This window comes from Hyperolius riggenbachi, chromosome 4, assembly GCF_040937935.1.
Source record: "Hyperolius riggenbachi isolate aHypRig1 chromosome 4, aHypRig1.pri, whole genome shotgun sequence".
Lineage (NCBI taxonomy): Eukaryota > Metazoa > Chordata > Amphibia > Anura > Hyperoliidae > Hyperolius > Hyperolius riggenbachi.
In genome coordinates this window covers 404149732-404172564 of record NC_090649.1, presented here as the reverse complement: position 1 = coordinate 404172564, position 22833 = coordinate 404149732, and the positions used below count along the sequence as shown (strand labels likewise).

Genomic DNA, 22833 nt, shown 5'->3' with positions numbered 1-22833 from the left:
GCAGAAGCCTTCAACCCAAAAAACAACAACCCCACTGTCAAATATGGTGGTGAGCACCTAATGCTTTTGGGGGTGTTTTTCAGCCAATGGACCAGGGAACCTAATCATCGTACATGGCACCATGAAAAAAGAGCAATACATGAGGATTCTCAACTACGGCATGAGACTGAAACATGTAAAAAGCTGGTCTGCAATTATAGGAAGCATTTGATTGCTGTTATAGCCAATAAAGACTTTTCTATGGATTATTGAAAAGGGTATGAGTAATTTTGAACTGGACACTTTTTGCTCAAATGTACATTTTTTACCACAATAACGCCTCTTGTGCATCGTCTTATTATCTTTTGGGTGACACATGTCATTACCTGTTAAAAAAAATACTTGCTGGTTGAATAAAAGTAACTTTAAGGCAGAATTTGCCAGGGGTATGAATAATTATGGGCAGCACTATATATATATATATATATATATATATATATATATATATATATATATATATATATATATATATATATATATATATATATATCAGTATATGAGAGTGTAGCTAATACATTAATGCAGGATACAATTTAGAGTAAAAATCAGCCTTCTTTCCTGTCCATTATCATAGGAGTAGTCCCAGGGCTTGGCCAAGGCAGAGACCGGATAGGGCACCCGAATCTATCTTCCAGACTTCTATCCTCCCTCTCTTTGGGTCCCCTCCTACTACTGTGTGACAGCATGTCGGCCTCCCACCCACCCCCACTGGGAAGGGGGATTAGATTGCACATCCGTCTACTATACTGGGGAGGGAGGGGGTATTAGGGGACGTTAGACAATTCTAAAGAGGCGCCCTAATCGTAGATAAAAGCATCTAAAAACAGTTAAAAATTGACAAAAACGTGAGGTAGCTTACCTCAATGACGACAAATCTTTGTAATAAACAAAAGATTTATTATAGCATAGGCTATAACTAACTATACTAACCTATAGCTAAGGTTTATAATCTCCTGATATACATAATGCAACGTATCCACCTAAAATACAGCTATTATGGCTCTTGGCGCTTCTAAGTGCCAGGAGCTATGGTATCCCAAATGTTAAACAATATAATGATCTAAATGCATGTGTGACACTGATGTTATAAATGTATGTACCCTACTAGTACTGGTATATTGAGGAGTCTTGTTTTTGCTGATGTAGGCACTTGTATTGGCCTGAGGAAGCGGGCTTGGACCCGCAAAACGCGTTGCCTGTGCTATAATAAATCTTTTGTTTATTACAAAGATTTGTCGTCATTGAGGTAAGCTACCTCACGTTTTTGTCAATTTTAAACTGTTTTTAGATGCTTTTATCTACGATTAGGGCGCCTCTTTACAATTGTCTAGTGCATTTTGTACCCCCATACGTGTCCCGTTTGAGGGGTGGAGACAGACCACGCGTGGTGTACACCACGGTAGACACCTGTCCCCCTTTTTTCCCAAGGAGTGCGACCGCATCCAGGTCCTCGGTGACCTCCCCGAGTGGAGTCGGGTTTATTGTCTCCACCTGCTTCCTGCGGTCGGTTGCCCCGCTGCAACCTACCTTTGTGAGTAGATTTTCACTTACTACAATTACCCGATTGTATTGACGTACTGCACCATTGGGCTCCCCATTTTTGTTCCCTGTGTCCTTTTTCAGAAGGTGTCCTGAAACCCACTACCCACTTTATTAGGGGACATATCTGGCTACTACACTGGGAAAGTAGGGGAGATTGAGGGGGCACATCTGGCTAATACACTGGGGAGGATTAGGGGGGCACATCTGGCTACTATACTGGGGAGGGGAATGGGATTAGGGGGAAGCACATCTGGCTACTCTACAGGGGCAGGAGAGGATATTGGGGGGGCACATCTGTTCAGGTGTTTTTTGATTGATGACAGCAAGAATATTACTATTGCACAGCACTTGTATAAAGTGACAAACCTGCTTCTGGTCTCACATTAATTTAGTCCATCTTGTTTTATCGTGTGCAAAAATTCACTTGATATTTTAACTTGTGTATATACAGTATATATATATATATATATATATATATATATATATATATATATATATAGTGGGTTGCAAACGTATTCGACCCCCTTGAAGTTTTCCACATTTTGTCATATTACTGCCACAAACATGAATCAATTTTATTGGAAATCCTCATGGAAGACCAACACAAAGTGGTGTGCACATAAGAAGTGGAACGAAAATCATACATGATTCCAAACATTTTTTACAAATAAATAACTGCAAAGTGGTGTGTGCATAATTATTCGGCCCCCTTTGATCTGAGTGCAGTCAGTTGCCTATAGACATTGCCTGATGAGTGCTAATGACTAAATAGAGTGCACCTGTGTGTAATCTAATGTCAGTACAAATACAGCTGCTCTGTGAGGGCCTCAGAGGTTGTCTAAGAGAATATTGGGAGCAACAACACCGTGAAGTCCAAAGAACACACAGGGATCAAGTTATTGAGAAATTTAAAGCAGGCTTAGGCTACAAAAAGATTTCCAAAGCCTTGAACATCCCACGGAGCACTGTTCAAGCGATAATTCAGAAATGGAAGGAGTATGGCACAACTGTACACCTACCAAGACAAGGCCATCCACCTAAACTCACAGGCCGAACAAGGAGAGCGCTGATCAGAAATGCAGTCAAGAGACCCAAGGGGACTCTGGACGAGCTGCAGAGATCTACAGCTCAGGTGGGAGACTCTGTCCATAGGACAACTATTAGTCATGCACTTTACAAAGTTGGCCTTTATGGAAGAGTGGCAAGAAGAAAGGCACTGTTAACAGAAAGCATAAGAAGTCCTGTTTGCAGTTTGCCACAATCCATGTGGGGGACAAAGCTATGTGGAAGAAGGTGCTCTGGTTAGATGAGACCAAAATGGAACTTTTTGGCCAAAATGCAAAACGCTTTGTGTGGCAGAAAACTAACACTGCACATCACTCTGAACACACCATCCCCACTGTCAAATATGGTGGTGGCAGCATCATGCTCGAGGGGTGCATCTCTTTAGCAGGGACAGGGAAGCTGGTCAGAGTTGATGGGAAGATGGATGGAGCCAAATACAGGGCAAACTTGGAAGAAAACCTCTTGTAGACTTTTTAGACTGCAAAAGACTTGAGACTGGGGCGGAGGATCACCTTCCAGCAGGAAAATGACCCTAAGCATAAAGCCAGGGCAACAATGGATTGGTTTAAAACAAAACATATCTATGTGTTAGAATGGCCCAGTCAAAGTCCAGATCTAAATCCAATCGAGAATCTGTGGCAAGATCTGAAAACTGCTGTTCACAAACGCTGTCCATCTAATCTGACTGAGCTGGAGCTGTTTTGCAAAGAAGAATGGGCAAGGATTTCAGTCTCTAGATGTGCAAAGCTGGTAGAGACATACCCTAAAAGACTGGCAGCTATAATTGCAGCAAAAGGTGGTTCTACAAAGTATTGACTCAGGGGGCCGAATAATTAGGCACACCCCACTTTGCAGTTATTTATTTGTAAAAACAGAGTAACCAAGCAGCTCAGGGTGACCCAAACTACTAGGAATGTATAGGGGGATGAAAGGAACCAAAAAGCCCTCCTACTAAAAAAGCAAAGCTTGGTGTAATTACCTTCTTAGAACAGAAGGAAATTTGCAATAATTCAGTTATAAATGAACATTTGTGGTTACCCACAATGCACACCTACTAAATATGCAAATTATCCCTTTCCGCCCTTGTTAAGCCAAGCAAGCATCCAGAACCGCTGGTTTATAGCAAGCCTATAGCTTTAAGTTTTACACAGCCATATCAAACCCACATGTAGACAGCCTGTTTCGGACTTTTGGTCCTCATCAGTACATGGCAGGGATTGATAAGGCTGTATGAAATAGGGCTTGGTCGAGTACAACAGAGTAACCAAGCAGCTCAGGGTGACCCAAACTACTAGGAATGTATAGGGGGATGAAAGAAACCAAAAAGCCCTCCTACTAAAAAAGCAAAGCTTAGTGTAATTGCCTTCTTAAAACAGAAGGAAATTTGCAATAATTAAGTAATAAATGAACATTTGTGGTTACCCACAATGCACACCTACTAAATATGCAAATTATCCCTTTCCGCCCTTGTTAAGCCAAGCAAGCATGCAGAACCGCTGGTTTATAGCAAGCCACAGGAGCCCTGGTGGTCAGACCGCAAATGGCCTTCCAAACGGTGCCAGCGCACGGATCGTGCGAACTCTGGTCGCAGTCAATGCGCAGGAACCGTTGGGACAGACCGCAGACAAACCAGAAGGGAGCCTGTGAGATATGGGTAATTACAACCCACACACGATTCCAGGGTATCTGCCACCACCACTGGTATGGGCCAGTGGACCCGATTTACTGACTGACTGGTCCTGCGAATAAAAACGGTTAAAACACGCTGTATTCTGTCTAGCCAACAACAACAATAGTAACGTCTCTTCAGAAAGGGATAATTTGCATGTTTAGTAGGTGTGCATTGTGGGTAACCACAAATGTTCATTTATAACTGAATTATTGCAAATTTCCTTCTGTTTTAAGAAGGTAATTACACCATGCCTTATTTGTAAAAAGTGTTTGGAATCATGAATGATTTTCGATCCACTTCTCACATGTACACCACTTTGTATTGGTCTTTCACGTGGAATTCCAATAAAATTGATGTTTGTGGCAGTAATGTGACAAAATGTGGAAAACTTCAAGGGGGCCGAATACTTTTGCAACCCACTGTATATATATATATATATATATATATATATATATATATATAAAAATATATATATATATATATATATATATATATATATATACTTTACTCATATGCTTCTTGATTTGCAGGGGCCATTACTCGAAGAGAGTGTTCACATCTAATACAGACAAGTTAATGTACTGCAATAATACACAACATTGACTTTATTTTTCTTTATACTTATTGTATTGTCAAGCACAGTAGCTGAGCCCATACAACTCAGTAGATGTTTGGATTGTTTAAATATTAACATACTCCTCATCAGCCGCCTATGAAAGGCTCATTGGGTTTTCTGTCATTTAAAAGGACTTGTAACAAAGGAACATCTGCTGTTTCTGTTGCGAGGCTGGCGCTTGATGATGCCTTAGGGCTGGCTCCAGCCAGTATACTCACCACGCCGGCTTCAGGATTTCTCTTTCTGCCATTACTGAATGTGGAGGCTAATGTGGAGGAGCAGCTTTCATCGTACAGGGCGGTTCGACCGTCATTAATAGCAGAGTTTATGGAGATCGTCCACATGCTGGATGCATATCCATCACAGTTACAGTCATCATAACTTCCTCCGTCTCCAGATGCCCAGACATAGATACTTCCTTTTCCACCGCGACCCTGGAAAAGACCATCAGGATAAAAGCAAAATGTGAAAGCAATACTGAACACGCAATAAACAATCAGTAAATTTTTGTACATATTAACTAGGTCATTGTAAATTAAAAAGCAAATCTGTAGTGAAAAAAAAGTTGGATACTTACCTTTGGAAAGGGATGGGTCTGGATCCTATATAAGCCTTCCATGTCCTGGTTTCAGGTCTGTCACCCACATTTTAATTTGCTGCCTTAAAGTGGTCTAACACCCAGCATTTCAACTTTGCTTTAAAAGATTGCTTACAGCTTATAAACTATTATGCCAGATTTTTTTTTTAGCAGAAATTCACTGAATGGATTAAACATGACATTTTAGTGCTGCATTTAGCTAGAAATGCTCCTCGTGCTTGCTTGTTTAGTTACAAATGTATCTATCTACAATGTAATAAACAAACACTGCTCTGAGAGAACAAAGAGGGCTTCCCCGGCAGGCTTTTCAAAGGTCTATTTGTATTCCAAATAAAGATACATTTGTAACTAAAAGATAAGAACGGATGCGGATTCCTAGTTAAATCCAACACCAAAATGTCATGTTTAACCCATTCAGTGAATTTCTGCTTAAAAAAAAATCTGGCATAATAGTTTGTAAGCTGTAAGCAATCTTTTAAAGCAAAGTTGTAATGCTGGGTGTTAAACCGCTTTAAGGAGCCCTTGTAAGGCATCGTATCCCCGAGCATGCCTAAAGAAAGGCGTTTCCGTACTGTGCATGCATAGTGCGGCGTTGCACGTCTTTGGGAGTGCTCAAAGACACGGGTGCTCTGGAAGGCTTCCAAGGGCTCATGGAGTTTGTTGAATAGCTCTAACGGAGGTGACAACGCTGCAACGAGGAGACCCAGAAGGGACAAGGATGGCAAAATATGAACCAGAGCTTTCCCTCTCCATAGGTAAGTATCAGACTTTTTTTTTTTTTTACTTCAGGTTTAATTTAAAGTAAAGTGAACTGGACACCTGTTTCATTCCCCATCAAAAGCTGTTATACTCTACTGAGGGAAATAGGCCTGATCCAATTCAGTTTTTCTTTAAGTTTTCTCTCAGGTGCTGTTTTCACATCTTACCAATAAAATGTCTTTTAAGCCATCAGCGAGCACTAAATACTCAGAATAATTTTGACAGTACTTTTCCACACATGTTTTGGTACTTTTTCAATTGCATAGTGCTGAAAAGTTATTTTAAAGAGAAGATAAAAAAATAATCTGGGATAAAACATGAATTGGATCAGGCCCCTTGTGTCTTTGTAACAAGACTACTTATTTAATAACTTAAAAGTCAATTTCACTTTTGTTGAAAAAAAAAATGACGACATATCAATCCTACACAAACAACTTTGTAAATTAATGGTTAAAAATCAGTACTTCCTTGATATACTCGTCAACTACTTCCGCAAGGCTCTAGCTCCTAAGGACCACAGCGTTTTTTTCATGCGGCTGGTCTGTGATCACTGTGATTGGATGATAGTTATCACCTGGTAAGGAGCCAATGAAACTGGCTCCTTACAGATAGCAAGAAACTCGGCTGTCATATAATAGTGTGGCGAGCAGCGATCGGCTCAGGACCGCAGTATCTATGCCGCATCAGAACTAGACAGCCGCAAATGTGGCCTAGATTCTACTTACCGTGGTCCCGAACCGGTTAAAGTATAGGCTGCTCAGTCAGTAATGTTCCACAAACTCTCCTTTTACTGCATGAGCAGAGCAATTAACTACAGAGAAGGGAGACTCTGCAACTCTTCATACGTGCCTGGAGCAATTATCAGACTCTGATCCACCCTTCGTGACACTATTAGGAATCCTGTGCCTTGGATGTACTTCTTTTTGAACCAAAGGAAATGCTTTTTTTTTAACAATAGTGGAATTTCACTGCACTGAATATTACATCTGCATGCAGGAAACTGAATACTTCCAGCAGATACTGACCCAGATCTGTCAATACAATGCTGATATTTATGCAGAAGATACTGCATGCATTGTGTTTATTTTTGAAGGATGCTGCACAGATGGTAGACTGCGTGAAGTATAAAGTATAGAGATATTTAAACACCCTTTATAGCAAAATATGCAGACAGACAGTTTTCCCTTATTTACTGAGTTCCATAAGGTAGTTTTTATTTGTTCTAAAAGCAGTAAGTATAAAATACAATTTATATTTACCACTAAAATGTGAATTTAAATGAATGTAATTTAGTGATTAAAATTGCTAATATTTTACAATATTCATGTATAAAATTTTTTTGTTAATATTTGCATATTGCAAAATCTTTACGCAACCTGATGAACATCTTAAAGTAACCCTAAACTGAGAAGGAAATTGATTTTTCCTTTTAAAATAATAACGGTTGCCTGGCTGTTCTGCTGATCCTGTGTCTCTAATACTTATAGCCACAGACCCTGAAAAAGCTTGCAGATCAAGTGCTCTGACTGAAGTCAGACTGGATTAGCTGCATGCTTGTTTCAGGTGTGGGATTCAGCCACTACAACAGCCAAAGAGTTCAGCAGGACAGCCTGGCAACTGGTATTGTTTAAAAGGAAACATCAATATCCCTCTCAGTTTAGGTTCCCTTTAAATGTATCACAGGTGGTACCATCGTTACTGCAGACAAGTTGCATCACTGTGGAATATTTGCTTGCTGTGAGTTCTAAAGGGAGCAGAAACCACACCTAGTCTCCCAAAGAGCTATAGGGCAGAAGGAGAAAGTAAACAATAGCTCTTCATCTACAAAGGGGGTGGGTAATTAGGACTGTTTGACACACACAATGTCCTAATTACTCACCCCCTTTGTTGATGAAAAGCTATTGTTTACTTCTGGGTAATTAGCTCAATAAAACAATTGGCTTCCTGAGAGCTCTGCTGACTGTCAGGTCTGCTGAAACAGGCTAATAAAACGACTTTGATTGTAAAATACAAGGTAAAATGTAAGTGTATATTGATAATGAAACAGATTGTTGGCATGCATTTTTCATGTGCTATAGAAATGTCCTGAGTGCTAAACAGGTGCTCGGTTCACTTTAAGAGTGATAATTACCTTATTGACACCATCTGCCATTGCTTGCAAAGTTAGTTCTCTGGGCCCATCCACTGTCTTGCCGTCATCTGTGGGCCCCCAGCTGGCACTGTAAATGTCTATGATTTGTGGCATGTGGCTGATGGAAGAAGCTTCAATTATATCCGTCATGAAGGGCTGATCAAGCATACGGATACCTGTAATTCAATAACAATTCCATGATGAAACAGGTAATGTATCAATCACTGCAAGAAATTATACAATTTCCAGATCTAAAAATATAACATAAATTCTTAGTAATCAAAATGTACAAATGCTACTTTTGAGTTTGAGCATCTGCAGTTAAACTGATTGCAACAATGTAAACACATGACCAAAACATCCGGTTTTTAGGAAGTTTAAGTATTTGTGGACGTTGAGGCCGCTGCTCGGATTACATCATCCTACTGTTTAGGCTGAAAGGGGGCTGTGCACAAACTGAATCACTCAGAAAAGGTTGCGGCTTTTAGCAATAATGCTCTGTAGAACAGGAAGTGGCCAGTGTCTCGAATTGATCAGATATTTGACATCAGCTATCTACAGAGCTTCTACACAGACAAAAACAGGCTCTACAAATGAGTCTTATGCTGTTTTGCCGCTCGATCCCCACTCGATTCTCGTATCTTCTGCACATTTTTCTTACCTTATTTCAATTCACAAATCAAGCGGCAAAACGATCGAACGGTGATCAGAGATGGCCCGAACGGTTCACCGGAGAACTTGTTCGCGCGAACTTAGCTGGTTCGAGTTCGCGGTGAACCGCGAACACTTGGCGAGTTCAACCCGCACCCTATACTACATCATTGAGCTAAACTTTGACCCTCTGCATCACAGTCAGCAGACACATGGCAGCCAATCAGGCTACACTCCCTCCTGGAGCCCCCACTCCCCCTTATAAAAGGCAGCAGCGTCGGCCATGTTCTCACTCTGTGTGCTGCTGTATTAGTGAGAGAAGGGAGAGACATTGGAGAGATAGGGAAAGCGATAGTTAGGAGGTCTGTTAGCTTGCTCCTTGCTGATATTTGTTGCTAAAAAGCACCCCAAACCAGCTCTTTTGAGAGCTAATGTTCTTCTGATGTGTTTTCTTGTGTGTGTGTTTGCCACTGACACTGCATATACAGCCCTGTCTGTCGCAGCTGGCCCTTGCTAATTGCTGTACTGTGCAAGCCCAGCACATTCAGTGCATACCTTTCACTGCCTCTTGTGATTGCACTTTGTATTATACAATACCACCACCAGTCACTGCATACCTTTTCCCTGCACCTGTGTGACTGCACAATTTTATTATAGCAGCAGTCAGTGCATACCTTTTCTCTACACCTGTGTGACTGCACAATTGTAATATAGCAGCAGTCACGGCATACCTTTTCCCTGCACCAGTGTGACTGCACAATTGTATTATAGCAGCAGTCAGTGCATACTTTTTCACTGCACCTGTGTAACTGCACATTGCATTATACCACCAGCAGTCAGGTCAAAAAAGTGTTCAGTACCTCACCTTTATCAGAATGAATGAGGCATGGATCCCGGAGGGCTACTGCCTACCCGAAGACTAAGCCAGTTCCCACATACAGCATCTCTGCCTGTACGCCATGTGACTGCCTGCCCCCAAGACTAAGTCAGTCCCCACACAGCATCTCTGCCTGCAGGCCGCTTGATAGGCCTGCAGGCCACCACCACCAGGGTCCAAGACTTCAGATGGATTCCTGAATTTTAATGGCCAGAGAGGACTCCTGTATCTTCCTTCCTGATCTTTTTTACCTCCTGGCTCCGGGGAAGTTTGCTGAGTGGAAGAGAACCTGTCGCTTTGCACTTCAATCGCTGCCTGCAAGAAAGAATTTGGCTTTTCTATGCACTGTATAGTGAGTACTTCCTGTCAGTCTGTAGCTGTAAAAAAAAAAAGTCTGACTTCATGCCTCTCTCTGTCTTTTCTTTTTTCTTTTTACTATCTCTCTCTTTATCTTTCTTGTCTGTTAGTACTGTCTCTCTGTCACTATCCCTCTCTCACTAAACACATGTTCGCTCAACTCCCTCTCTCACCCTCCCATCCAGCAGCACTTACCCTCCTGTCTAGAAGCACCATGCACCTACTTGCCTGCCCAGCAGCATGTGCCTACAGTACCTACTCTTATTACCCACTTTCCGCCTGCCCAGCAGCATGTATCTACACTATCTTCCTATCTTCCTAACCACAGTCCCTTCCACCCAAATCACAACTGCCTACCCTTCCATACAGCATGCTCAGCAACAGCTACCTATTCTCCCTATTGCTTTGCTACAGATAACTACCTAACTTCCTGCTGCAGCTAACTTACCTCCTTACCTACCTACACTCCCTCCTGTCCTACAGCAGCTACCTAATCTCTCTTCCTACCCTCCCTCCCAGTCACAGCTACCTAACCTCCCTCCCTACACTTCCTCTCCCCAGCTGCAACTACTTAACCTCACATGCAGCTGCCCTACCTAAACTCCCTCCTGGCCTACAGCACCCTCCTAATCTTTCTACCTATCCTCCCTCCTAGCTGCAGCTACTTAACCTCCAAAATCAGAATCAGAATCACTCTCCCACACGCACTCTCACTCTCCCGCCACAAGCCACAGCTACTTAACCTCCCTATCCTCCCTCCAAGCTGCAGCTGCCTTACCTTCGTACCTACACTCCCTTTTGTCCTACAGCAGCTACCTAATCTCTCTACCTACCCTCCCTCCCAGTTGCAGCCACCTGACCTCCCTACCTACACTTCTTCCCCACCAGCCGCAAGTACTTAATCTTTCTACCTATCCTCCCTCCCAGCTGCAGCTACCCTACCTACACTCCCTCCCATCCTACAGCAGCTACCTAACCTCCCTATCTACCTAGCAATTCTTCCTTCCCCACCGGACCACAACTACTTAATCTCCCTACCGATCCTCCCACCCGCAGCAGCTATCTTACCTTCCTACCTACACTTCCTCCTGTCCTGCAGCAGCTACCTAATCTCCCTACCTACTTCCCAGTCGCAGCAACCTATGCTCCCAACTTCCTCACAGTTCTATTCCCTCCCCTGAACCCCCCCCCCCCCCCAATCTGCAGCTACTTTCCCTCCCTCCTGAGATCCTGGAGAGGATCAGCCGTGGTGGCATGGGGGAGGAACTGGCTGCCAGGGAGGTGCTGCTCATTTGTGGCAGTGATTGATGCACTTTAATTGTGGGGTAATTTCATTTGTTGGTAGTTAGTAGTTACTGGTACATTTTAATTGTGGGATAATTTCTGTACTTCATTTGTGGGGATGATTGATGCATTTTAAATTTGGATATACAAGTTGTCATGTTGGCACTCTGTGGTAAATAAGTGGATATTTGGTCGCAGTTTGGGCACTCGGCCTCTAAAAGGTTCGCCATCACTGGTATATACTGTATGCTGGTTAAAATATCCCCTTTATAACCTGCAAGATATCCTTTACTCATGTCATATATACCTAATGTGACTATCTTGACCTTTCCACAAAAGCCTCCTTTATGAGTCTAGCTACAGAGAAGGGGGACTAGGACACATTTATTTAACTTACAAGCAAGAAGTTTTAAACCAGGATGATACCATTTATTGGCTAACTAAAAATGAATAAAAATAAGCAAGCTTTCGGCCTTGCAGCCTTCGTCTGGCTTATATCCTGTTAGTTTGCAAACTGGTGGTACAGACAGCTTATATACATGCAACATCAAAAGGGAAAACAGATATTTTTTCAAGCATAAATACATGTCATTAAGATGCCTTAATTCACACAGACCATCAACCTGGGGTTAGGGGTTGTAAGCCAAGATAAGAATCCTTGTTTACTCCCTGCTCACAGACCTGGGAGTTGGACTGACACAGAGGTATCGTAAATTCTTAGTTCACAAGTTCAGCTATAATGGCTGAGAAAGTTCAAATATCATCAATCTCATACCAATATAGAAAGTTGTTGTCCTTATTCAAACCGTTCTGAATCAAGAAATGTGAATTTCTCAAAAACTACAGCTTGTCTATTGACCGCTCTAAAACTAGCCTTAAGTGAACATGTATGGGTGAAGTGCAGTTGCCTGTCGTGAGTCTGTGTGTGCTGTCACGCCCCTTAATTAAAAATGCACCGCTCTTTGCAAGTTCCACCCCCTCGCCATGTGCCACTCTGCCCTCTGGTTTCCCAATCAGCACCCAGCCTTGATTCAAGTAAAAAGCGCACCTTAATTATCAAAGCTAAAAATATCTTTGATCATAGATGACAAGCCTTATGATAACATTTAAAAATTCACACACAAAAAAAATTAGGTAATGTCAGCTAAAAAATGGCTGCGATGTCTTATTGGCAACATGTCACAGTTACTAATAATGTCTGGTGCACCACGATGGCCTTGAACTCTACCTCCAGTAATAAATCCTAGAGGCGTAACAGCATGGGCTGTTTGTAGCTGTTAAAAGATATTTGATTGCTTTCTGTAGAGAAGGCAGAGCATTTTGCTCCATAAGATATAGCACTTGTATTTTCCACGCTGCTAGTTAACAACCTTCAAGTAGCCAATTATACCTGGAAAAAAAAAGATGAGATGCATTTGCAGTGCTGCTCATTATTGTATAGTGTCATTATGTACCCATTTTGGCCTCACTCAGTTTTTTTCTTCTTTTTAACTCTGCACAGACACGAATTAATGCGACAAAATTACATCATATGCTACAGAAGAGACACACCAAAGCCGGCTAGGATGGAAAGCCTAATGTTCAAAGCTACAGTGTTTACTATTGCACCTCGTACCCATGCTGGTCTGAACATGGCTACAATAGACAATATGACTGCCATGGCCAAGAATCTGGAATCTAACCAGTGTGTGTACAGCGGCCACATGGCGTCTGCCAATGATCATTGATGCCTGATCTTTGGCAGTCACCAGCACCCGATCACATTATTGTCCCCGCTCTGCCCACCCCCTACTATCTTAATAAACTGTGCATACACAGAATGCTCCTGGCCATGGGAGCATGAGAGCATGGGGTGAGAGCATAGAGTACCGTGCATGTTCAGTATTTCCCAACTGTCTCAGTCTGGGATTTTACCAGGGATGACAGCAGTAACTAAATCCTCTATAACAAAATCCCCGATTTCTGCGTCCACCGCGTCCGGCTGTGGCTGCGCACATGGGGAGGTTGCGTATGCACGCAAGTCAGGTGCAGGTCGTGGACTTGTGAGTGTAAACAGGTCGCAGGTATGTGTTGGTGTGTTGAGTCACGGGCTAAATGACCAGTAATTAATAAATTAATATTGTAAAAAATAAGCAATTTTATTGATTATGTTATTTTGACTACAGTTCCTCTTAAAGGATACCCGAAGTGACATGTGACATGATGAGATAGACATGTGTATGTACAGTCAGTGCCTAGCACACAAATACCTTTGCTGTGTTCCTTTTTTTCTTTCTCTGCATGAAACTGTTAAATATCATGTTTGTAAGTGGCTGACTCAGTCCTGACAGGAAGTGACTACAGTGTTACCCTCACTGATAAGAAATTCCAACTGTAAGGCTCGGTTCACATTAAGCAGCACGCATCCGCTCCTGCGCTCCGTGAAGCGGAGCAGAGCGGAAGGATTGTGCAGGTCAGGAACGTCCGCTCCAACGAGCGGAACGCAGGGAGCGGAACGTAGCGGAACGTAGCAATGTGAACTTTCCCATCGTGAAAGCATTGCTTCCGCTGCTGCGCTTCGCTCATCGGAACGGAATGTAAGCTATTTCCTAGCAGAAAATGGCTTCTGAGAGCAAGAAAGGTAAAAAGGGGAATTTCTTATCAGTGAGGGTCACACTGTAGTCACTTCCTGTCTGAGTCAGGACTGAGTCAGCCACTTACATACCAGATATTTAACTTTTTCAGGCAGAGAAAGAAAAAAAGGCACACGACATAGTTATTTGTCTGCTAGGCACTGTACAAATACATGTCTATCTCATCATGTCACATTCAGGTATCCTTTAAGACGTCAGAGCTACCAGCATTGATTCTTACCTGGACCTTCCTCCAGCCCTATGTACTCCGGGGGATCACTCATCATCCTCTCCGGTGGCTCAGTTGTTCTGCAATCTTTGCTGTAATTTTGGACCTGCCCCGCTTGCTCCGTCACCGCTTCCGATTCCCACTAATCGCTAAAGCGATAGCGCGTTTTAAAGCACTAGTGCTTTGTTATCCTATAGCAGTGTTTTCACTGCCGTGATTGGGGCCAATTGCGGGCGTTTTGCGATTAGTGCCAAATGCAAATGTGCTACCTGCAGCATTTTCTTGTTGATTCTGCAGCGTTCACGGTACAGCGCTTATGAAGCACTGACTGCAAACGCTCTGGAATCGCGGAAGTGTCAAGATATTTTTACAGCGCTAATCATGGTAAAATCACTTGTGCAAAATATAAGCACAAAGCGCTCCCGTTTTGCCTTTTTTGATGTGAACTAAATCATACTAGAATTATTCATGCATGACCCATCTTTCCCTAGGCTACGCAATGGAACCTTGGGGCCATGGGGCTTTAGGAATTTTTCGGGAGGAATGAGTCGGCAGGTAAATATAACTTTTAAAAGCCAAGACGCCAACATTGCTAAATAAAAATGGCATTTTAGGCTGTATAGCCTCTTTAAAGAAAAAAAAAATATTAACATTTTTACTAAAACTAAACAAGTATTAAATAATTTATTAATGTGACAGAAAAGGATAAAAACATTATAATTAGGAGTTAAATAATTAAAAAAAAAATGAATACATTGCAAATAGTCATGGTTATAAAAATAACAGAGATAACAATATCAACAACAACAATACAGTAATAATAAAAACACATTGCAATGGCCCAGCAGATGGCGCTAAAAGCTGAAGCCACACAATCAAAATAACTGTCATTTACCTCAAAAATGATTTTCCAGGATTTGTTCTGTCAAGAAATAATACTGATGTGCGTCAGTAAAATATAATGAAAAAAAAAACGAATTATCTCTTACCGGCAACTTTCGAGCCGTACGCAACTCCCACCCCACAAATGTTGTTGTTTGCAGCCGCCGACACTTCTCCTGCACAGCGCGTTCCGTGACTGCAAGAACATCACAAACAATCAACAGATCATTAATGGCACAGATAAAGCACAACACTACACTGGAGATTTTACATAAACCAACTGTAACTTATATATACAGTATATAGTTCATTTTAACACTTTAATTCTCGGTGTGACTGGCAGGTTCTGTATCTGTACCTGAACTCAGAACTTTCTTTCTGCTTTAAAAGATAAGCAACAGCATAATAGCCTTTAACCACTTGAGGACCCACCCATTACCCCCCCTTAAGGACCAGCGTTATTTTTTGTGATCTGTGCTGGGTAAGCTCTGCAGCCCCCAGCACAGATCAGCGGGCACGCAGAGCGATCAGATCGCCCCCCCTTTTTCCCCCCTATGGGGATGATGTGCAGGGGGGGTCTAATCGCTCCTCCTGTCTGGCATGTTGCGGGGGGGGGGGGGGGCACCTCAAAGCCCCCCTCCGCGGCAAAATTCCCCCCTCCCTCTCCTATCTGCTCATGCCCGGTGATCGGGGCTGCACAGGACGCTATCCGTCCTGTGCAGCCAGTGACAGGCTGTCCCCTGTCACATGGCGGCGATCCCCGGCCGCTGATTGGCCGGGGATCGCCGAACTGCCTTACGGCGCTGCTGCGCAGCAGCGCCGTACAATGTAAACAAAGCGGATTATCTCCGCTTGTGTTTACATTTAACCTGCGAGCCGCGATCGGCGGCCCGCAGGCTATTCACGGAGCCCCCCGCCGTGAATTGACAGGAAGCAGCCGCTCGCGCGAGCGGCTGCTTCCTGATTAATCAGCCTGCAGCTGGCGACGCAATACTGCGTCGCTGGTCCTGCAGCTGCCACTTTGCCGACGCGCGGTATGAGTGCGCGGTCGGCAAGTGGTTAAAGCTTACAAACATGTATTTGTTGCAGCTATTAGAAATCCTGCAATACATCTGCAGTGTGTCTACTTGCTGCTTTCATGGAAGCAGAGAGAGCATGGGGAGACATGTTCACAAATTAGCTGTTCTGCCGAGGCAGCTAGATGACACAGCTGAGAGATCAAATTACTGTTGCGATTAGTCACAGATGAGGGTGAATTAGACAGCATAACGCTCTAAATACATACAGGGTGCATTTCTCTCTGTTTTCCTTCTGTTCTGTGCCAGAGTTCAGGTCCACTTTAAAGAGATCTGTAATTGTTTTGCTGCTTCATAGTACAGATAACATATCTTTAGTGAATAAATAAGATCCTTGCTCCTCCCCCTCCCTGCCCAAAAAAGAGAAAATGTTTTCAAACAAGACAGAGGACAGAGTACACAGAAATCTAGATTAGCATTGGTCAAGACTGCTTATAAATGTGTTGCCTATAAACTGTGCACAACTTTATTCAAGTGCATGACAATGCTATTTTTTGTAGTCCCAATGCCCAAAGGTGAATATTGAATGATTGAATGGTTTGAAAGTTAATGGGTGTACGTTTATATACCCCGCCGGAGAGCTGGGCACAGGGTGAGCCGAAAGACTGAATACCGGCATGTAAAATACTATTCTCCCTCCGAGGCCTAGAAACTCAGAGGGAGTAGTAATTTGGGGTCTAAACCTTAGTACCGCCGGGTCCCCACTGGCCAAATGATCATCTTTACCAGTTCCACAGTCACATATATGGGCCCTATTTGCTTGCGGCTACCCTTAAGTCTATTATACTGCTTATTAATTAACAGTGATATAGCGAACATCAAATTTTGTATTCGCGAATTTGAATTTTCGCCAAATGTTCGTGAACCGACACTTTGTGTCAGGCTCCATAGTCTTTAATCGGCACCAAAACCTGGACAATGGCATGGCAGACGAAAATCAACTGTGAAATATTCACAAAAGATATGTATTTTCCGCAAACACTTTTTTTAATGGTTATTTTTAAAGTTTAATGGTCGCCATCTTTAGCGGTTAATAGCAAAGCAACGTACGTGCTAGAAACACCAAATTTGCAGTATATATTAAGGAGGACATTGGTAGAGTGACCAGATTTTTGTCGGTTCAACCTGGGACAGGGGGTTCGGCGGGGGGGAAGGCGGCGCGCGCATCGTGCCGCGCCAAAAACAGGGGTGGGGGTGCGTAAAATGTGAGGGCTGCGCCGCGGCGAAAAGTGGGGGGTGCACGGCACACCAAAAAGTGGGTGTGGCCATGACATTGTATGGGTGGAGCTAACATAATGATGTAACAGCGAGGCATAAGATAAGCAGTGTTTATGCCATGATGTGGTCAAACGAGGATTCGCATCATGGGTGTGCAGAAACTGTATGATGCTATTTAATAGTATGCCGTAACCCCAAAGCAGCAAACATAGCCAACTATGACCATTAAATAATAAATGCAGCAACAGTTACCCCAGACACCAGAAAATAAACGCAGTTACCCCAGACACCATAAAATAAACGCAATGTGGGCAACATGTCAGCACAAAAACGCATTGTGGGCAACATGTCAGCACAAAATAAACGCATTGCGGGCAACATGTCAGCACAAAATAAACGCATTGCGGGCAACATGTCAGCACAAAATAAACGCATTGCAGACAATATGTCAGCACAAAATAAACGCATTGCGGGCAAAATTTCAGCACAAAATAAATGCATTGCGGGCAACATTTCAGCACAAAATAAACGCAATGGGGACAAACATGTCAGTACAAAATAAACACAATGGGGCAAACATGTCAGTACAAAATAAACGCAATGGGGCAAACATGTAAAATAAAGTTTAGAGTCAATTAAACACATTTTTTTGTAGAGAAATATATATATTTACATAGAAAGAGGGACAGAGTCCTGAAAGAGGGACAAATGAGGTGGAAAGAGGGACAGGGCACCCAAAGAGGGACTGACCCTCCGAAAGAGGGACAGTTGAAAGCTATGATTTCAGCATAAAATAAATGCATTGCGGGCAACATGTCAGCACAAAATAAACGCATTGCAGGCAACATGTCAGCACAAAATAAATGCAATGGGGGCACATTTCACCTGGAAAAAACCCAAAAATTCACCTGACAGAAGTCTCCTCTCGCTCCCGGCCATCCTCTGGCGCGCAGCTCCCCCGGGCGATCCTTCTCCAATCTCCCACGTTCACAGGCAGAGCAGGGCTACAGGAAGATGGTGCCCGAAGCCCTGTACTGGAGACACAAATAGTTTCCAGTACAGGGCTCCACCTCCGGATGCCATCTTCCTGTAGCCCTGCTCTGCCTGTGCCTGTCGGAGGACAATGCAGGCTGCTGGAGCGGTGCTGCGGGGAATGAACTAGCGCAGCGTCTATGAGACGCTGTGGCTAGTTCATTCAGTACGGTTGCCAGAGTCCCGAGGCCGGGACGTCCCGCTGCTAAAAGCAGGACGTTTCCCAGGACCTCATGCGGCCCCGAAGGTGGGACACGTCTCGGGTAAAGCGGGACGTATGGTCACCGTAACATTGGAAACAAGAAAAAGACCTTTCTGATCCCCATTGGTCTGTTAATGAAATAATAGGGAGCCCTGGAGGCAAATTTAAAGATGCTTTGCTGTCCTATGCGGGCGCTTCTCCGCCAGCTCCCACTGTCCTCCCCACCTGCCCACACCTATCGCACCCAACCAAGCTGGCACCTAGTGCACCCATGCGGGAATGTACCATCACCAGCAAACTGTTCAGGCCATCTCTATTAATGAAGAAGTAACAGTATATTAGATCCTCTACTTTGGCTTAATAAAAAAATTAAAACAAACTTTATTTTCAATTTTGTTATCACGGGATTTTATTAATTTAATAATCTATTAATTTTTTGTAGTTAATGTTTGTACCAATTAAATTAAAAAAATATTTACAGCTTTTAGCAACTCAACAAATGTTTTAAGGAATATCAAAAGTGGACAAACTTATTTTTGCCTGTATTTTGGGCAACATATTTTTTCCACATTAAGCAACATACATGCATAAGGACAATAGTACTAATCAGCTATAAAATGTGGTAAATCGTTGATAATTTAAACACTAATGCTGATTGGAAACTGCAGTAAACAAATATTAGAAAAATTAATATAACTTTTCTATGGCACCAAAAAGAAATAAAAAGATAAGAGTAATTCAAATTAACAAGTACAGTTACCTATGGTGTTCACTAAAAAATGAGTATAAGTGCCTTTCTACACTATGGAGTTGCGGTACGCTTTTTTATCGCAAGACACAGCTATTGCTAAGTCAATTAACCTTCACCTCTAAGGGTTTTTCCCCTTAACCTCCTGAGCGTCACACTGCTCAGGGGGTTTCGCATGATCAGTCCCCCCCGCGCTAATTTATTAGTTTAAGTGTGCCAATTACATACTAGCTAGCACTAGGCTAGCTAGTATTGTCTGCCGACACCTCCGGAACCCCCCCCCCCATCCCCCCGATTACCTGCTGGATACATTACCCTGCCTGGATCCCGCGATAGGTGCAGCCTCCCCGCTCAGCTCCAGACTTCACTATGGGGAGGATCGTACATGACGGCATGACGTCTTGACGTCACCGACATCATGCGCAGTCCCGATCCTCCCCATATTGAGGACCGGAGCTGAGCGGGATGCTGCTCGATCGCTGGATCCCGGCGTGCTAATGTATCTAGCGGGCAATCAGGGGGGGGGGGGGATTTCGGCCATTCGGGGGTGCCTGCAGACAATACTAGCTAATGTAGTGCTAGCTAGTATCTAATGGAAATAATTAAATAAACAGATTCATTTGGGCGATCCTCGATCCGCAGCAAAACCTCTGCAGTGGCATGCCCGACACAGTGTCGGGCATACCGCTAAGGAGGTTAAACACCAGAGCAATTTTCACATTTCAGCACTGCGTCCATTCATTCACAAATAACTTCATCAGTACTTATCACACTGAAATGATCTATACATTTTTTTTTTCACCACAAAGTAGGCTTTCTTTGGGTGGTACTTTTTTGCTAAGGATTATTTTAACTGCATTTTAATTGGAAAAATAAGAAAAAAATGGGAAAAAATAATTACCGGTATTTCTTAGTTTTTTGCCATGATAGTTTTAAAATAATACATGCTACCATGATTAAAACCCAAATATTTTATTTGCCCATTTCTCTTGGTTATTAAATGGTTTAAATTATGTCCCCCTATCACAGTGATGGCTAACCTTGGCACTCCAGCTGTGACAAAACTACAAATCCCATCATGCCTCACATCAATTTAATTTATCATTTAAAAAAACAACCATAATATACCTTCTTGACATACATATTAAAAAAGTTCAATTCCTAAGGTAAATTTATATTTTTTTTTGAATTGCATTTTTTTTATTATACAAAAGTTTATTTGGGTAACTATGGGAGAGTGTGGGAGGTAAGAAGTTAAATTTTGTGTCTTTTTATTAAAATAAATGTATATATATAAAAAAAAATAAAAAATAAAAAAAAAAAATGTATATAGATGTCATTATAATATTTGGCCACAAGATGTCCTCACTCATTAGTTTCTTGAGCGTACTATTAGTACGAGAACAGGAAGTAAAGCGTGGACGTGTAAGTTTAGGTTTTTGTGAATGAGTACGAGAACAGGAAGTAATGCGTGGACGTGTAAGTTTAGGTTTTTGTGAATGACCACGGCATCTCATTGATGCTGGCGATCATTGGCATGAAGACTTAGATCAATGAATGGGTATCTACGAGTATCTATGTCCCTGCGAGGTGAAGAGGGATTTTGCAGGGACGTAGATCTTTGTCCCAGGGGAGGGGAAGTGGTTAAAGTCTATGGAGACTTTAATACTTAAAGGGATACTGTAGGGGGGTCAGAGGAAAATGAGCTGAACTTACCCGGGGCTTCCAATGGTCCCACCGCAGACATCCTGTGCCCGTGCAGCCACTCACCGATGCTCCGGCCCCTCCTCCAGTTCACTTCTGGAATTTCTGACTTTAAAGTCAGAAAACCACTGCGCCTGCGTTGCCATGTCCTCACTCCTGCTGATGTCACCAGGAGTGTACTGCGCAGACACAGACCATACTGGGCCTGCGCTGTGCGCTCTTGATGACATCAGCGGGATCGAGGACACGGCAACGCAGGCGCAGTGGTTTTCAGATTTTAAAGTCTGAAATTCCAGAAGTGAACCGGAGGCGGGGCCGGAGCATCGGTGAGTGGCTGCGCGGGCACAGGATGTCTGCGGGGGACCATTAGAAGCCACAGGTAAGTTCAACTCATTTTCCTCTGACCCCCCTACAGTATCCCTTTAATGCGACGCAATGTGGTGTGATGGAAGTAATCAAATTGCCGCAATCCCATTGCAAAGTCAACAGTGCATTACTTCATGATCCATGCCTACCGCACGGATTATGCCGTCTATGGTGACGCAATAAGTGTGAACAATGGGAGCACAGTACAGCATTTATGTGCAGACCAACGGGAATCCCAGTGACATACTTCCTTTTCAGCAGGGAGTACATCACTGAATGGTGGGCGGGCCTATGCATATGACCCTATCAGCGCACACTGCCACCAGGTCATATGAAGTACGGATCTGTTTGGTGCGGTGATCACATGACATGTAAAAGCAGGCTAAGACTTATACTATTAATGCTTTGGTACTATAGCCATGGATTTCTATGTAACCAACATAGCATAAATGTAAACTCTCTCTAAATATAGCATATTATTATCTTACAATGTGTCGCTAAAAACAGTACCTAGCTCTTTATGACGTGGCCAGAGCAATTAAAGATTTAATAAATCAACACCTTAACTCTGGCACTGCAATATCATATGGATCATTGATTTGTTAAATTATGATAATGAAAAGAACTCTATACATACATCTGCAATAAATAAGCCTTGTAAGGGGACATTTTACACACAATTTAACAGAACAGATTTCAGTGCTATTGATTGCCAATCCTTTAAAAGATCAAATCCATTATTTACACTACCGAGTTATGTCAGAAAAATGATTTCCTAGTTACTTTTCAAGGAATCTAATGAAACAGGGGTCAGATAAAGGGCAAATCTACCCAACAGGTGTAAGCTTTAAGTTGTTGCTTTCTAGTTGAGTCAGACGTGATGTTTATCTCTTCCAGGGACAGGATTCTCATTTAGCATCAAGTCACAAATAATGTTATGTATTTGAAATCAAAACAGCTTTTTTTCCCCTTTAGCACTTGTCAGAACCGACAAGTTTTAGACTAGTCCTCCTCCTCATGGGGGATTCTCAGGTTTTTCTTTGTTTTCAAAAGCATTTCCTGAACGGCAGTTTACAACAACCAAAACAGTAAGATACCAGTCAGCCTCCCAACTCACTTGCACACTATTTTGTCAGTTAGACCTAGCAACTGCCAGTAAGGTCTATAGATAAC

General features: G+C 42.8%; 1 protein-coding gene across 1 annotated transcript in view; it reads right to left on the bottom strand.

The window, feature by feature from the left end:
- Positions 1-22833, bottom strand: part of PCSK2 (proprotein convertase subtilisin/kexin type 2) — a 277467-nt gene that overhangs the window by 20090 nt on the left and 234544 nt on the right. The window contains exons 7-9 of the mRNA XM_068232302.1: positions 15422-15510; positions 8423-8598; positions 5153-5368 (exon numbers count right to left, since the gene is read on the bottom strand). Of these exons, the coding sequence (XP_068088403.1) occupies positions 5153-5368; positions 8423-8598; positions 15422-15510 (481 nt within the window). The remainder of the gene's footprint in view (positions 1-5152; positions 5369-8422; positions 8599-15421; positions 15511-22833) is intronic.